General features: G+C 31.3%; 1 protein-coding gene across 1 annotated transcript; it reads left to right on the forward strand.

Moving 5' to 3' along the window:
* The first annotated feature begins 26 nt into the window (after positions 1 to 26).
* LOC111690847 (muscle segmentation homeobox) lies at positions 27 to 17,706 on the forward strand. Its single transcript, XM_023453420.2, has 3 exons — positions 27 to 2,097; positions 14,596 to 14,753; positions 16,950 to 17,706. Exons 1-3 carry the CDS (start codon positions 1,002 to 1,004, stop codon positions 17,457 to 17,459), a joined length of 1,764 nt encoding a protein of 587 aa, XP_023309188.2. The 5' UTR covers positions 27 to 1,001; the 3' UTR covers positions 17,460 to 17,706.
* Positions 17,707 to 18,608: the final 902 nt, after the last annotated feature.

Raw genomic sequence — 18,608 nt, forward strand, 5'->3', positions numbered from 1 at the left:
CATCGTTGTTGGCGTCGTTGTAGTCGTCGTCATCGTCACCAACGACGACCGATGAATGACGCTGTTTTTTAGTTCAATCGACAATTATTATGAGTAAAACCTTCAACGCGTTACCGGCAATACGCGTTAACAACAAAATCAAAATCGTTCGTTTGTTTAAAAAAAGAAATAATACACACACTAAATTTTACAAAGAAAAATCAACTGCAAAAAACGGTTGTTGCTATACTTACGCGTTAATAAGTTGTTTATTAAATTGGTGTTGTATGTAGAACGTGAATGCGTACGCCATTAATTGAAAATCCGCTAATTGTGACAAAACTTGTATAGAAAGCGTCAACTGTCAAAATATTACTTTAGTTCAGTTAACAACTCTCCCCACACACACACAACTCTCATACGTTAAAAAAAACCCACACTTTAATAGTGAAATAAAGTGGAGAGTTTAATTTAACAACAAAACGTGCGTGTCTTTTGGTGTATTTGTGTAAAGAGCGCGTGAGTGAGTGCGTGCGTGTGTAATTTTAAAGTTTATTTAAAATTTCTCGACATTATACGCAAATAATTAACGATCATTGTGACCACTGCAATACGACCACCACCATTATCATCACTGTCAGTTGTTTGGAATTTAATGATCATCTGCAGCACATACACATACATATACTTACACTCAAAGATAAATAATGGCGTTAACAGCTTGTCAATTGAAGCAAAACGGTTACGCTCCATTAGTGTAAACTAGTTTCAAATAAAATATCTAAACAAAACTGTGGTTAAACGACAAATTCTATTCAAATCGCCTCCAACCGACGGTTGACAACTTCATTGTCTAACAATAACAAAAATAAATTGAAATTAAAGTAATAATACATACACCCTTTAAAAATGTGCCAAAAATATATTGAAAAACGCGTGTGAATGTGAAAAAAGTAAAGTTTTAAAAATATAATCTCTTCTATATAGCAAATTGGTATAGAATTGTTCTCATAGATTTGCCAATGGTCACGTGTACCCAACAACGCTTAACTATGCTGCCTTTGGTGCCGATTAATCCTTTCGTTGTAGCACATAAAATTACAAATCCGTCGGCCAATGCAGCAGCAGCCAAAACCAATTCGAGTACCTCCACCACCAATACCACTACGAGCTCAAACACTAAACCCAAATTAGCGTTTAGTATAGATGCTCTAGTGGGTGGCGGCGGTGGAGGAGGTGTTGTTAAAGATAGCTTTCGCTCGGTAGAATATTGCCCACCACAAAATTTGGCATTACATCCTACGATAGAGCCTCCTAAAAGAACATCTACCAGTCCAGTAAGATACTCAAGTAATAGTGACTTAGCTGGTGTAGAACCTTTAGAATTAAGAAATTCTACTAGAGATATTAAGCCAAGCATATCACCCATAACTTCTCAGCAACGACAATCACCTGTGATAACTTCCAGCCAAGAATCGGGAACTCAAACACCCACTCGCGAGTTTAACAATTCGCCTTTGCGTGAACACACCCAATCGCCCACACCAAATGATCTTGCACCAGCTGCCAGTAGTCGTTCGACTACTCCGCTACATTCTCCTCGTGAAACGGGTCAAGATGAGCAGAGAATATTTAAAACACAACTGCCTCCCGGCTTAGTTAGACCCTTTCCTTTACCTGCTCCAGCCAATATGCCACTAATAAGACCCCTACATAGTCCCCAAGACTCCACAATCATTAATCATCCCCCTTCCAGCAGTTTACTACCACCTCCTCCCAATAATCCTGCTTTAGCTGGCCCTACATCAAATCCTCATTTATTAGCGGCCCAATTTCAAATGGCTGCTGTTTTGGCCCATCATCAACAACAACAGCAGCAGCAACAACAACACAATACAGCTGGTTCAAATATACCACCGCCTCCACCTCATGCAGGTGGACCAGCACCGCCACCCCATCTACCACCTCATCTCATGCATACCCATCATTTGGGTATATTTCCACCACATGGACCGCATCATCCGCCGTTTGGTAATCCTCATCTAATACGAGATACTTACCCCTTGTATCCCTGGCTACTGAGTCGTCATGGTCGCATATTCTCACATCGTTTTCCAGGTAATAATTCAAAATATCAAAAATTCTAAATTATTATCAACTATAACGATATGTTATGCATAAACATGTATTCATGTAGTATGTCTATCGATGTATAAATAAAACCCAACCCAGTGTTTTTTTTTGTTACATAGAAGTCGGAAATTAATTACATTTTAATTAAATTGTTTTGAGCATCATTATAAAAATGTATTCTCCGAGTACTTAACACTACATCTAACTAAAACCCAAGCGATGTTGTTCATCAGTTTAGCTTAGAAAATTTATAAAAACATTTTGTTAATTGGCTTCAGTTTTCGGTAAAAAAAAAAAACATTGTCTCTCCATATGTACCTAACTAAATACATATACATATGTACATATGTATGTGCGTTTTTACATATTGTTGTGTTGTTATATTAATAAGCAATGTAATTAACGTAATTGTCTTGACAAGTAATTTGAATTTCCAAAGTGTAAACTATTTTTTTAAATTCCAAAAAATTTGGCAATATTTAACGATTATTAAAACAATTAGAAAATCACCTCTATTGCCAATAGAAGTAAAAATTTTGTCCCCTTGAAATTTTCATTTCCCTCGAAGGGAAAATTCCTATCGTGAACTTGTTGTGAACAATTCATTCACAATAGCTAATTTTGTATGGAACAGCTGTTCAATGCTTACAAAATTTCATCAACAAATTTCACAACAGGGGATTTTTTTTCACGACATAAAAGTTAGTGAAGGAAAAAAGTGAAAAGGGAACATATTTCATTTAAAATGATGATAGGCGATAGGGATCAATATAAATAATGTACGAGATATGAAATATGTTTCACTTCACGATAAATATCTTTCATTTGATTTAAACAGATTCAAAAAATTGAAGCCAAATTGGAATAATCGAGTTTTAATTGAATATATATCGGCATTTGGGTGACCCCAAAATATATGTATATTGTATATATAGAATAGCATGAACGAACTTTCGAAATGATACTGTGCTAATACATAGTTTTTATATATTATTGTTGATGTTTGTAACACCCTCATTTGAAAATTATCATCCAAAAAAGTCCGTTTGAAACCATTGCTTGTTTACCTAAACTTATGAAGAATGATTATGAAGATTTCAACCTCCGTAAGATTCAGAAGTGATGATTTTGATACAAAGGACAAAGATCGTTCAGGCCATTCCAACGAGTTTGAAGACCGAGATTTGGAATTATTACTTCACGTGGATTGCTAAATATTAGAGTTATACATAAGTAGCAATTTCAAAATGTTTGTAAGCAGCAGGATTCATCCCAAGCTGGGGAATTGAACATTGAAAGGTATAGAAAGACGTTATTACAGCGCCAAGAAAACTTTATTAAGAAATGTTGTATGTTGTCTAAATTACACTTCATCAACTTAAAATTAAAGTCTTAAGATCTAACATATTTCCTGATGTTTATAATGAAAATATTGGATCCATATCTATCTGAAGATAGCTATAGTTTGTTTGCCAAATAAACGCGAAATATGTTGTTATATGAACTTTAAGATATAGAAAACTCGAAGAAAAGAAGATATTACTGATTTTATATATTTATGTCAAAACTGACAGATGTATGTCATCTGTCCCGGCCCTATTATAACGTTTTAAATAGCACACGATTCTTTGAATCCCATATGTAATACAGAAATTTTGAAATTCTGGAATGTGTTATTTATGCACCGAAGCATTATTTGCGCTGGAAAATAAACCCATTACAAAAGGCAGAAACCTGCAAGCAGCATAATCGACACTAGGAATCTATACTCTGTACCGTAACTGTATCGTTTGAAGCAATTATAGTCTGAAAAGCTTTTAATATTACATAACAAAGCTCGGCCACAAGTTGCGGTAGCGTTTTAAAAATTTGCTTGATTCGTTCATAACCTTAAAATTTGAGTTATTTTGCAACGAAATCCTTACGTTGGTAGAAAGGGGAAAAAGCCATCCAATACTTTACAAAAATTACACATATTCCCTCTTTTGTTTCGCCTAAACAAAATTTAATAATTATCACAAAAGAGATATTAACGATTAAAACAACAATTAAGTGCCGGTCCACACAAGGAAAGAGAGAGAAAGAGAAACAATATCATCCATCTCTCTCGCGTTGCGGAGTTTCTTGAACTCGGAAACTTGTTTGGTTTTGTTATTCTTCTTATTAGTACAACAAAAAACCAATGCAATTAATACGTAGTTTTTAATAGAAAAGTTTCTATGTGAAGACATTAAAGAAACTTCAAAAAAGAATTAAGACAAAGTTTCATAGTGTGGACCAAGGTCTAAGCAAGAATTTGTTTCTACGTTCCGTTCCGCGACGAATCAGCAGATTCGTGTTTATCATATAAAAACCTAACGGTAGCCTCGAGGTCAAACTTACAGCACTTTCCCAGTGTGGACCAGGTCTAAGCAAGAATTAGTTTCTACCTTTCGTTCCGCGACGAATCAGCTTATTCGTGTTTTTCATATAAAAACCTAACGGTAGCCTCAAGGTCAAACTTACGACTTACACCAGTTTCTGTAAGCCAAAAACTAATCAGCTGAATTAGCACTAAATGGAACGTAGAAACTAAATGAGCCCTTAAAATCGGCTTCGTAGTGGTGAACTAAAAATTCCTTCGTAGTGAAAATAGTTAAAAAACAAATTGTTTGCTTAACGATTTATTAATTTACAGCAACAAATATAAATATTCATAAATTAACAAGTATGAATGTATAGTCGAGCATGGCAGATCATATGATACCCTACACCAGTCAGTATGTTAAAATCGACTCAGAAAGTGATTCTAAGCCGATTGGTATACTTTAAGAAGGATTTATAAGCAATATTTCTGGGTGTTACAAACATCAGCATAAACACACAATATCATCCCCACTATAGTGGTGTAAGGTATAATATAATTATTGACGGTTTATTAAAGGAATTTAAAATATATATTTGGGAATTTTTCTGGGTTTTTTAGGAATTGAAAACAAACAACACCGTTATATATAAATGTCTTAGACATAATTTGCTATTTAACATAATTATAAATTAAACCACGAACAATTTAACGTTTATAGTTGTGTATATGATTTGGAGTATATTTTTACGCATATCTAATTTTTCCGTAAAAAATACTTAATTTTCTAGCTGCTGCTCATCTTTTTTAGTTTTTTTTTTCTTTTTAGTTTTTGTTCTGTTCATGCTCTTCATAACACAAGGCAATTCGAGCAAACACTAATGCATTTTTAATTGAGGTTTTATATTGTATTTTGTGGCTGCCAGTACGCCACGCCAAAGATACATCCAACAACAATAATAATAATAACATAAAAACAACACAAGGTGTATTTATTGCGTTTTTATACGTTCGCGTTTGTTAATTTTTTTAGATCTTTTGTGGCTTAGTTGTTGTTGTTGTTGGTGGTGTTTGGTAGGGTTTGTTACGTGTATATAAATATTTTTGTTTAAACTTTATCATTTATTATTATTTGTTTTTGTTGTTTGTGTGTACAGTATATATGTGTTTTTAACTAGATGATAATGTTTATTATGTTTAAATTATTATTATAACATCAGTCACATCAAATTAGTAGTTGTTCTTCATTGAAGAGTTAAATGTTGATTAATGTGTATTTTCCATTAATTTACTGAGAAAGAGAGAACGAACATTGGGAAAGTACAATAACGACGTTTGCAGACGTCTTTAAATAAGTTGTAATTATTATTAAGGAATATATTGTAAATTTCCTATTTAAACTCGTTATATTTGTATGATTGAGAGATCTACTATATTAAATATTTTTATTGATTTTATAGTTTTTTTTTTGTAATTTTCTTAAAAGAGTTATCAGTTTTGTAATTAAGGGCGTTTTGACGTTGCAGCTGATTTAAAATTGATATATTTTATGAAAATAATCATTAATCGTAATTAGCAATATGTTGATGAACTAACTCTTTCATGGGGAAACTGAGTTTCGAAGGCGTTGCCGATTTTAAGGTGTTTTCTTAAATGATAAATAGAAATTTAGTTGCTTTTTAAATCCTTTAGGTGATTTTTGATTTTCAATCTATAAATCATTATAAAATGTTGAAATATATTAAAACTACAGTTTTTTTTTTTAATATTATATAATATAACTTTAATGGTCTTATTCGTAACAATTTATCACAGGTTTATAAGACAATGTTTTATACAAAATTTGTTCAATAAACCTTTGATAAATTGTTATGAATAAGGTAGTAAGTAAATATAAAATTTTCTAATATAAAGGTAGAGTAAGTGATGCCAACTCAAGAGCGCTTTACAAGATCACACGTACGTAGAGTGTAATGAAAAAGAAAAATAAAATTTTATTCGTTTAACAAAAAAAAAAAAAAAAAGAGAATAAAATTACTAATATTTATTACTACTAATATTTATATTATTGTGTTTACATGATTGGTATTAAAAAAATAGCAAAGTAAGATGGAAACAGCTGTTTCACTTTTTTTGTACATGTTAACATAAAAATACATCCCTGATCTAATGCAACTTACTTGTTTTTTAATAATTTCAAAATATGAAGAGAGCCATACGATTGTCAATGTTTCCTTCCATCCGTATTTTCTCTCAATTGGTGATGGTTCCATTACATATTGAGTTTATAAGATCCCATTCGTACTCTTCTACACAAAATTTTGATCATATAACTTGTGTGCTTGTGTGAAAGCGGCTTTAAAAATTATAAACAGATGTACGTATGTATTTAACACTTTATTGTGTAAATTTTGTCAAAGTCAGATCAGAACTTCAAAAATTATCAACATTTGCGACCATTGACAATACCCAGTAGTTCGACGGGACAGTTCCGAACTGACCACTTAACCTACCACTTGTAGTGGCCCCTAGCCACCTGACTATCCAGGTGACCAACCATTTTAACATGGGCTTGTCCTACGAGGAAGTCAATCGTTACTCTATACCCTACCAAGAGACAGTCAAAAGACAGTCAAAAATAGTCAAAGGATGGTAATCTCCAAATGGGTTCTTGGAAATCAGTCACATTAATAGCTATTTAACTGGCGCTACTTTTCTTGTTATAAAACTAGGACATGGACGTGTTCTAGGATAGTGACGATTTACTTTAATCGTCACTATCCTATCGAATTGGAGCCAACAGGTGGTAAGATATTAATGGAAATAAAGATTAAAAATTTCAAGTGTTTACTCTCTAGAATACTATGGGACATCAGTGTGACGATTGACCCGAAAGATATAAATTTGAGTCAATCAGATGATGGCATATTAGTAGAAAGTTATAATCATTTCTCCAAAAGATACGTAAAATAACTACTTTCAAAAGTACAACAAAAAAAAAACAAATTTTAAGAGTATAATCTTTAGGTTACTTGAGGACAGTAAAGAGACGACTGTCTCCGCTCCCGCTTACAAAGAGGACACTAAAGTGACTACTGTCTTCATTCTCGATTACAAAGTGTACATTCGTGACAAATCACCTAAAACATACGAATTACAATCATCCAGTTGCTTAACTATTAGTGGAAATTACTGTCTTTTTTGTATGCATTGAATCTTTGTCGAACTGCTGGGTAGCTTTTTTAAAAATCCAATTGTCGTGGAAAATATCGACGTTAGATCTTTCTCATGAAAAACTTTCGGTTGATACAGCTGTCGCTGGGTTGACAAATTTTGGTCGAGTAGTACTCGGGTCGTTCAGGAGCAAAGATCTAATATCGTGGGAACGATCTAATCGACATTTATAAATTTAATATTTACTATGGTTTTGTATTTATATCTTAAATTTCAACAACTATCAAGCTACACTACGTTTTTTAAGTTAATACGACGAAAAAAACTTGGTCTCAGGTTTTTACGAGAGACTTTTTTATACTCCCCATCAACGCATCGAAATATTTGTTGTAAACCAAAAAAAGTATATATGTATGTTCAGGGTTCTTATTAAATTCTAAGACGATCTAGCAATGTTCGCCCATATCTGTCTGTTGAAATCACGAAATGGTCAAAACGAAAAGAGTTAGATTTTCGTATTGAAAATGAGCAAAATGGGTACATGTTTTCGTACAGCAATACAAAAGCCTCTTCCAAAAACAGTTTTTACAGTCATAACTCTTTTAAATTTCAAGTATAATAACGAAATTCGACAAAAACTAATTTTTTATGAACCAAAATCTTTTTACAACAGGATCGGACCATAAATTTGACTTTAACACTTATCACTGGCATAATAAGCTTTGTATAGTGATGAAATTAGTTTAATCGACTTAAATAAGTTTCATACTATTCAGAAAATATTAACAGAATCTGCATAGTAGGTGCTCTGCAGAAAATAGATTTCACTCTCATTATTTGCTTAAATACAATACAAGCATAGCGATGAAATGCGATAAAGAAAAGTTTCGTGTGACATAAAATCGATCTACTAAAATGTATGGGGATCGGTTCATAAATAGGAAGCAGCATTCCTTTTATGGCATAAGGCTTGATTGTGGATAGATACGGCGTTGCTGAATGTAAGACTTACTTGTTGTACTTAATTTCCAAATACTTTAAACAAAAATTTCGAATTATTTTCGTTTAAGGGCTTTGTGATCCCCATTGATCCTTAACATATGCAACAGACCCGTCGTCTTATTTCACGAACTTTTTCTATAAACAAAATCTTGCTTGGTCTAAACAATGAATAACATTAAAAAATAGTACATCTGACATGCCACTGGAGAAGTTTTTAGAATGAGTAAATTTTTGTCCACTTACTCCAAATATTTATGGAAACCTCTTAATCCCTTTGTTTAATCTATATATCTTAATCGTTATATGTTTCAATATTTGGTCTAGTTAGAAAATTTAGCTTATGTTGAGTACGAAACAGCCGAGAGCAAAACGAATTTCCCTAGCTCCTCTCTAATAGGCGCTACGAGGAAGTTTTTTAAGTTTTTATTCAAGGTATATTTAGCTTAACATGCCCGCCCATCTGTTGGAGGAAAATGATTTTTTTTCATTTTCATTATTTTCAGTGTATGTAAAAATTAAAACAGACTTAAAAGTTTTTATCTACTACTACTTTAATCAATATTGAAGGTGTAAATCCAAATATAGTTTTCAATATGATAGAAATTATTTTTAAATTAATTTAATAATTCCTATATTAAAGATCCTTTCAAATACAATCCATTATGTTTTAATTAAAAATTTCAACACGCAACTCTTCCAATCAAACCCATTTCAAATAAAATTTCAAAATATACCAAGAATAAAATATTATTATGAACTATTTAAAACTGATGTAAATGTTAATTAACAATAAATAAATTCATATGAATGTGTGTAATTCCAAGAATAGTGAAATGAATTTCTACTTAATTACAAATGAGTTATAAAAAAAAATGAAAACAACAATAACACAAAAATTTTAACAATTATAAAATAAATTTACGAAAAAAAACTTTGAAAAGTATTGTTGTTGGATTTAGTAAAAGTAAAATAATATTCCCAAAGGTGTCGGTTAAATCGGATTAACATAAATATGGGGTAAAATAATAATAAATAATAAACAGAAAACAACAACAATAAATTGTTAGAAAATAAGGTGTATATGTGTAACATCAACGAGTCGAATAAACGAACATACAAAAGTACTCTTCATATTAATATGATTTTATTTCATTACACTTTATTTTTATTTGTTTTCAAACTCTTTAAATATGAAAAAATAAAACCCTACAAATAAAAAAAGGTTCAATATTAACTGATGATGATACTTTGCCACAAACAAAAAAAACTCTTCTTCCAACGGCGCAAAACAATGAAACGCCTTTTAATTCAACAATCGATCTTCTTTCTTCTGGCGCAAATGCACGGCAGGGTCTCAACGCAGGCGCATTAAGATCTAAAAGCATTGGTTTCGGGGGTAACTGCTGCCGACTACTCACCTCAAACTACAAACAACTAATAATTCTAAGAAATTTTATTAAGCAGCAGTAGAAGTACAAAAAGAAGAACTAAAATTAAAAAAAAAATGATGTTTAGCGGTGATGACGGTAGTCAATCAAATAAGTCAAGAAAACTGGCATATAAAATAATAACAATGAAGTAGGTGATGCCTCTTTTTCTTTTTTACGATCAAAAATTTGATGAGTATTTAGAAGATTAATTCTACTAATTATAATTATTTTTCAATTTAATTTTAAATAATTATATGAAAATTGGTTAATACAAGAACATGAGTTGATGGGTATAAATTTTAGAATTTATTATGAAAACATTTGATTTTAAAATTAATTTGTATTTGTTTATTAATTTAAACATCGTTTTATAATTGAACTAGCTATACCCAGTGTGCTTTGCTACCATGAGCACAATATATAGAAATTCCACTTTACGATTATTGATTATTCTATCTCTAAAATCTACAAGCTATACAACTCTATGAATTTGTATCATTGCAGAAGATACCATGCCTACAATTGCAAGTTTATCCATTTTCTACAAATTTTAGTTACCCTTACAAAGTTTTAGGATGACTAGTTTTCCAGATATATGTATGTACGAATTTTGTATTAAATTTACATGTATATGTAGATTTCAAGCGCATCGTTGAGATTCCACCCATTTTTTTTCCCAAATATTCACAGATATGTCAAAATTGTTTTTGCAAAATTTGGGGATTCTAGCTCTAATAGTTTCCCAGGGTAGCATGACATAATGTCCAATGACATAATATCATTGGACGTTATGTCACACCAGTATCCATGGACGTTATGACAATTCTTAAAAGCGTTATAATGGCTATGGACATTGTGTCAAATTTTGTACTGGATAGACAACCTTTGGACGAGCGCAAGGGTTTTAGATTCTGTGGAAAATTTGAATACCCGCTTCGGTAAATTAAACCTTATTTTGATAAATTGACCGTTTTAAATTCATGGACTTAATGTCACGTTTCTCTTGGACATTGTGACACTTTTAAAATTGTCATAATGTTCATAGATATTATGTCATTGGACATTATGACACTCCACCGTTTCCAGGATATATACAAATTTTTGTATTTAATTAATATGAGAGATGCCACGCCCCTTTTGAAAACTTGCCAAAACATATACGAATTGTTGTACTCAATTTTTATGGGACCATGCCCCTGCTATTGACTGTTAATTATTTCCCAGATGTTCATATGAATGTTGTAGTTTTTCGTGCTAAATTGAAGAAACTTTCATCTAATAGTTCTCTAGAAAACTTATTTTTTGTATAAGATTCACTATAGATTTCAAATAAACAAACAAACTTACAAACAAATAAGCACACATTCTTTTTTACATATATTAATAATTTAAACCATCCTAGGTATTCCAACCCTGTATTTTCTGAGATCCATTGGCCTTCAGTGAGATCCATTGGATTTCGCTTTTTATTTGAAATCGTATTTAAATCCCAACCAGCTGAATCAAAGCCAAGATCGAGCAGATGATCACAGGGGAATAGTAGTACCTGAAGTTAAAGTGAGTATTGAGCAAGAAACTCCATGAATAAGTGACAAGGCAATGTATTCCAAATTGATTTCATTCCTTTAGGTTTCAAAAGATTTTGGTGAGAATTCGCGATCGTAAGCTATTACTTAAGCTTACGATCGCCAATACTTCCAAACATTACGTATTTCGCTTAAAATTTATTCCGGGTAAATGTTTTCTCTAGAAGGTTAGAAAACATTCAAAAAGTTATTCAACATCAAATATAGATGCCTGGAAAAACTATTTCTTCATTTTGTCCATGTCCTTGCAAAAGTGAAATTAGTCCCTATAGAAGACTCTCACTGCAAAGAACTATAGAAAAACCTCTTAACAAATTTTTTAAACCCCACAATATTTTAAACTCAAACTCCACAAAAATACAATTCAATTTGCAAAATTAAGCTTTTGATATGTATTCTTGCAAATCAGCAGTAAATGAATTTGATTTCACTGCCGCAAAACCAATGAACAAAAGGAGAAGTAGAAGAAAAAACTCAACAATCAGCACTTACGTGCCACAATCTGTAACACCCAATATACCACCATCAACAGTTTACTGGTATTTTATAGCCAGAGAAATGTAACAATGGAATGATCTCTCTGGATTTGGTTCTGGTTAAGAAGTGTGTTCATAAATATGTTTTTATTTTTCGTTATTTTTTTCACATTTTTTGTTGTTGTTTCTCATATTTAAACAATGGTTTTTGGTGTTGTATTTGTTAGTTTTGCATTGAATATTCTTCATATTTTGTGCCTACCAGAAGAGTGCATCACGATTTATAATGTTTCGTAGGGTTTATCAACAATGAAAAAAATATTTAGTGAAATGCACTGAAAGAAAATTATTAAAAAATTAAAGTTGAATGGTAGCAGTTAAGGTATACTTAGGAAGGGCCTTAATGTTTTGCACTCTCTGTTTGTACCCTTCTTCCGATTTTAAGTAATGGTTGGCCAATATATAATCTTCTAATAAAAATAATTTCGAAAAAAGACCAGAGATACAAGCCGAGACGTCTCAACTCAGCGTCGCCTGGCCGTCGGTAATATTTTGCAAGCTGATTTTTTTCGGCTGAAATGCTGAAAAGCGAATTGGTTAAAGCTGGCTTTACACGATCACACAAGTAATATGATCTGTCAAAATTTTGTGTAGAAGAGTACGGATGTGATCGTCTAAACGCATTATGTACCATCACACATCGCGAGAGAATAAAGATGGAAAATTTGACAGTCGTATGGCTCTCTTCATTTTTTGAAATATTTCAAAAAAACAAGCCGGTTTCATTAGATCAGGGATGTATTTTTATGTAAACACGTATAAAACAAGTGAAACAGCTGTTACCATCTGACTTCTTAATTGTTTTATATCACAAAAAATATAAATCATATGACTTTTGTTCTCTGTTTTGCTATACCGATGGAATTTCATTTTACTTTTTCATTAGACTTGTCGTACGAAAAATGTAATCGTCTGAAGGGCCCTTAAGAAAGAATTAAACAAACTTGAAGGAAATTTTTACTATTTTAAATTCTTATGGCAAATTGAAAAGAGTTTTCACACAATATTGATCAAACATTAAAATAGTGAATACTACTATAATACTGTCCATTTTCAGCATAAAAAACTAATATAGAGAAAGGTTTCTATTTAACAGACTAGTTTACAGAGATTTTTCAATATAATAAACGCTTATAAGATAAATTTTTGACGAAAAAGTTAAACTGAGCCGATAGTTTGGCCGCCGCCGACCGAAAATGATTGCGGCGCCGATGATTTTGCATAGGCTTTTATCTCTGGAAAAGATTATGTAATTTCCATTTAGTTAATAATATTTATTTGACGTCGTTACGTATTACTTTTCGTTCTGAATGTTTTATGCAGTATATATATGTTATGAATAACTATATTTTCTCTAAGTGTATTTATGTTACAAAAAAGTAGCGCATATGATTTTTATTTTTTTTTGTTTTTCTGTTTTTTCCTTCGTTTAAGAAGAAAATAAAATTTCAATTGAGCGGATATTTGTATACTGATAAGACACATTAAAAAGTCAACCCGGCTACTGTTCGTTTGTGCATATTTGCCGCATAATTTTCATTTTTTTTTTCTTATTTGAGACCATTGGCATTGATGATGTTTGTCGATTGGTTGATTGAAAATTCTAGGAAACCATTCATTGCTGCCTTAACAAGGAGCTCTATGGAATGAATGCTCATGAGAATAATAAATATTGTACAAACAATCAACGGATGCAAATAAGCCAACAAGACACACACACAAACGAAGATGAAAAAAATTTATAATAATAATTTGTAAACATTTCGTTTAAAAAAGCATTTCTTTTAAAACATTATTCACGCAGCATGATCAAATAATTGTTTAACAAATGGCTAAATAATGATGCATATTTTACAAGGTTTTAACAACTATGGGATTTTTTTATGGTGAAAAATGTTAATTGATTTTAGTAAAACACATTTTGGAAATTTATTGAAATTGGAAAGAAAAATAGATGAAAATAAAATCAAAAAAAAAAAAATTCTCACAAAATATGTTGCCTTATAAAAGGGAAATATTTTGCAAATTTTACATTTTTAAATTCAAAAACTTAATTTAACTAATATTATTAAAAGTAAAGGTTGATCTTTCTATCATTTAATAAAAATTGTTTTATTAAACAAAAAATACCTCATATGTACATTTATCTAATATACATATGTATAACAAAGCTCACTTTTTTATTTTATTATGTCATTTAAAGTGAATTTATATACCGACATGATTATGACATAAACTGATGTCTGTAATCTCCTTCGTAGGTGTTTTATATACTGACATAAATAAATCTTAATTTTTTTCCATAAGATTTTCCACAGTTGCTGTTGCTTTGCATCTGCATTTTAAAAAACCATTTAAAAATTAATTAATTCAAAGTAGTTCTTCATTTTTTTCTGTTGCTTTCGTTTTAGGTTTCCTTCTGCAACCATTTCGCAAACCGAAACGTGTACGTACTGCATTCTCACCCACGCAACTTTTGAAATTGGAACATGCATTCGAAGAGAATCACTATGTGGTTGGAGCTGAACGCAAGCAGTTAGCACAAAATCTTAGTCTAACCGAAACGCAGGTAAATTTGAAAATTTGTAAAATAAAAAATAGAAAAAAAAAATAAAGTAGTAGTTTGTTGTATGAGGCTAAAATGTGTTCATTAAATTGAATAAACTACATAAAATTCAATAAACCAATTAATTGGTTTACTTTATTACATTTTGTAAGACACACTAAAAATACATGTTGGCCTACATAAGGCACTTGAAATGTTTCAAAATTAAACTTAAATGATGAAGATTTTGGAAAGTTTTAGCCGTCGGCAATTAAAAAATGCCGGCGGATTCTACTATCCTTATACAATTGAAATCTGATCAATTGATGTTAGATCAGACACGCAAGTGAATAGGTGAACACATGCAAAACCCCTTTCTCGATGTCAAATTTACAGTAAAGTTTGTCTGAACTCAAAGCTTTCAAAAGCTTTGAACTAAGAAACAGTTTTACATAATTCGTTTAAATTTTACTTAATTGCTGTCGAATCGACAAATTCAGTACTTTAGTACTTGTTTTAGTACATTTTTATCAAAAAATACCACGGTACATAATCGACAAATTGGGTTTGAATTATTCGATATTGTCAGGTCAAATCGAAAAGTACAATTTAATAGTAAATTTCTGAGGTTGAATGATTGAAATTATTTTTTGATATCAGCAATCGAGCTAAAGGTACATAGATCAAGTAAATATGAGGCCGAAGTTGGTTAAGGAACTCGCATGATTTGTATTCGACAGCGGAATTATTAAAAAGGTGTCATGAGCTTCTTTAACATTGGGTCTGAGGACGTGGAGAACTATGACCTAATTACGACCAAAAGCACAGACTCTCATAATTGCTTTCGAATCTTTTCGACTCCTATAATCTTACAGGATGCGATCCAATATCGACTCAATGGTTGCATTAGACATGATGTATATATATGAAGTAGAAAACGTTCGGCTCTTTTGAATTATCTTCTAAAATGATCTATTGCATCGCACTGATGGTGAGATTTATAAATAGATTGGTCCAGTTTCAAATCAAAATGTGGGTGTTTCATCATATTCTGAAGGAAAAGCAATAATAACAGTTATTAGGGACTTAGGTAAAATTAAAGATAGATCATAGTTGGTTTAGACTTCTTCAGGATCTGATCGAATAGATTAAAATAAAATTCATTGAAATACTGACAAAACTGTACTATACGAACATTTATAAGTTTTCTTCGAACTTTAGAAAACTTAATCTACTCATCCAACTTTCTAAACATTTTGAAAATGCAACAACTGAAACATTAAGGTTTGACTTTTCTTCCTTAATTATCCAACACACCAACAATAGTAGGCGGCATAAAACCCATATTTAACTCCATTCACATACCTGTTTAGCTAACTGCTATCAGTTCCATCAATAAATACCCATAAAATAATGGCAAATTTAGAATTTAAAAACCATACACTACATTCTTCTCATCAATTGTACTGTATGCAGAAATAAACAAACATTATCATCAGAATTCTAGTAGTCATCAGAACAATAGTAGGAAAATATTGTGAAATAAAGTAAATGTTCTTGCCAACCGTTAAGTGATTGCATGTCAACTGGTCGTTAACTGGGCTTAAGTGGCTTGAATTATTAGGTTTAGCATAGTAGTAGTTACTACCCCTTTGCATCCCTCAACTAGGGGATGTTGTTTTGTTGAAGAAAATTGCCAACAGCAAAAATGACTCCTGACACCCTTTAATGCCTTATGCTTAGTTTAACTGCCACCAAAGTGTATGTCAGTTTGCTTACCTCGGTACGGCTGTTTAGAATGACTGGTATGTCGGTTTCAAAGGGGTTGCTGCGTGTTGGTCTGTGTATGTGCGTCGAAGGAAAAATGTTAAATTGGAAGAAAATTACAGTTGCCCAATATGGGTAAACGCCTGTTAAATATCACGTTACGTTACCATTATTAAGTGAGAATTTACATGGCAATAATTCACCTACTCTGCACAGCTCAACTTCAACAGCAAAGTAGTCTTCATGTTCAGAAACATTAGCCGTAAATTGTTTAAAAGTTTAGTTTATTAGGTGGGGCATTAAGTATGTTGAATTTAAAGGCCTTAAAATATTATAGCCAAGCAACTAATGAGAGCTATTTAAAAAATATCGTTGTTTATCATAAAATCTCTCACACATAACTACATATGTACGTTGCTTTTTTCAATGTTTTTTTTTATTTTTTTATTCCAGGTTAAAGTGTGGTTTCAAAATCGTCGCACCAAACACAAGCGCATGCAACAAGAGGGAGACAGTGATTCGAAAAGTCAAAAGGGCAGTCAATCTGGTGATAATGAGGGCAAAAACGATAGCAGTCAGACTAGTTTTGAGGACCAAGATGATTTAGATATGGCTGATGGTGAAGTAGATGATGAGGAGGAAGACGAAGTCATCGATATGGATGATTATGATGATCATGAAATGGATGCTGAGGAAAGAAAGCGTATGACAGAACATTTTCAAGAAATGCAAAATCGTCATTTTGCTCACAGTCAAATGTTTCAGCAACAAAGTCAACAGCATCAGCAGTTTTTACAGCAACATTTCCTGCAACAACAACAGCAACACCAGCAGCAGCAACAGCAATTGTATGCTCAAAGTGAACATTTACGACAGCAACAGCAGCAACAACTGCAACAAAATCAAGAACGTCAACAGCAGCAGCAACCATCACAACAACAAACGCCTGCTCAAAAGCACTAGCCACTTAATAAAATACTTAAATGAAATTAAATTTTAAAAATCTAGGCAAATTTTTCGAATTAAAACAATAAGGGTATTCACTTGGTATGAAATTTCTATGAATATCCATAATTTTTCTTAGGATCATCTTCACAATTTTTATTTATATATTTTAATAATTTTAGTAATTTAAATCGATACTTGTACAATTTAATAATAACAAAAATGTTTATATAAATTAAATTTTTAAATATTTTCTTTTTGTAGAAATTTTGAAGATTATCCATAGAGTTGTATTTTAATTTTTTTTGTAAATATTGTATTTAATAAAATATTTGAGTAAAAAAAACTGTTAAATATAAAAATGAAATATGATTACAAAAACATGTTTTAGTTCCTTTTAAGAAATATTAACTGTATATTATTTATTTCAATAAAAAAACTATTGTTCGGAAAATAAGTTATGAAGAGTTTATAAAAATAAATTATAAATTTCTAAAAAAAACATCTGTTTCCTAACGAGTAGAAATCTATGTAATAAAACAAATAAATATTGTACAAAATTCATTTATTGAAAATTCAAGTAAAAGTTTTAATTGCAGAGGAAAGGATATCTAACTGATTATATATTTAAAGATGAGAGTTGTTGAAATTGGAAACTACTAGAGTCCAAAGTACAGCATTATACTAAATATATATTTGTGTTGCTATTTGCTGAATTTTTAAATGACATGACTTTCGGTTTAAACTATAGTTTAGACTAAAAACAGACCAGACAATTGTCTAGACTATAGACCAGGTTATATACAAAACTATAGTGCAGATAATAGTCAGTATTATAGACTGAACTATAGTGAGGACTACACCTTGGATTATAGTAAAGTCTAGCCTATAGTAGGAACTATATTCAGGACTTTAAACCCGACTATACTTAAAACTATAAACCAAATTGTAGTGAAAACTAGAGATTTTATAATCAGTTTTATAGATCAAACAATAGTCAAGAAATTGAGCCAGGCTATAGACAAAACTATATACTATTGACTAGTCTTCAGTCAATAATTTGGAAAATACTATATGCAATATTTTTCAGTTAAGACTAAACTAAAGATTGGGCTATATTGGAAAAAATACCAGACAATCTGGTTTATAGTCAAAACTTTTGAGCAG

This window comes from Lucilia cuprina, chromosome 4, assembly GCF_022045245.1.
Source record: "Lucilia cuprina isolate Lc7/37 chromosome 4, ASM2204524v1, whole genome shotgun sequence".
In the NCBI taxonomy this organism is placed as follows: Eukaryota; Metazoa; Arthropoda; class Insecta; order Diptera; family Calliphoridae; genus Lucilia; species Lucilia cuprina.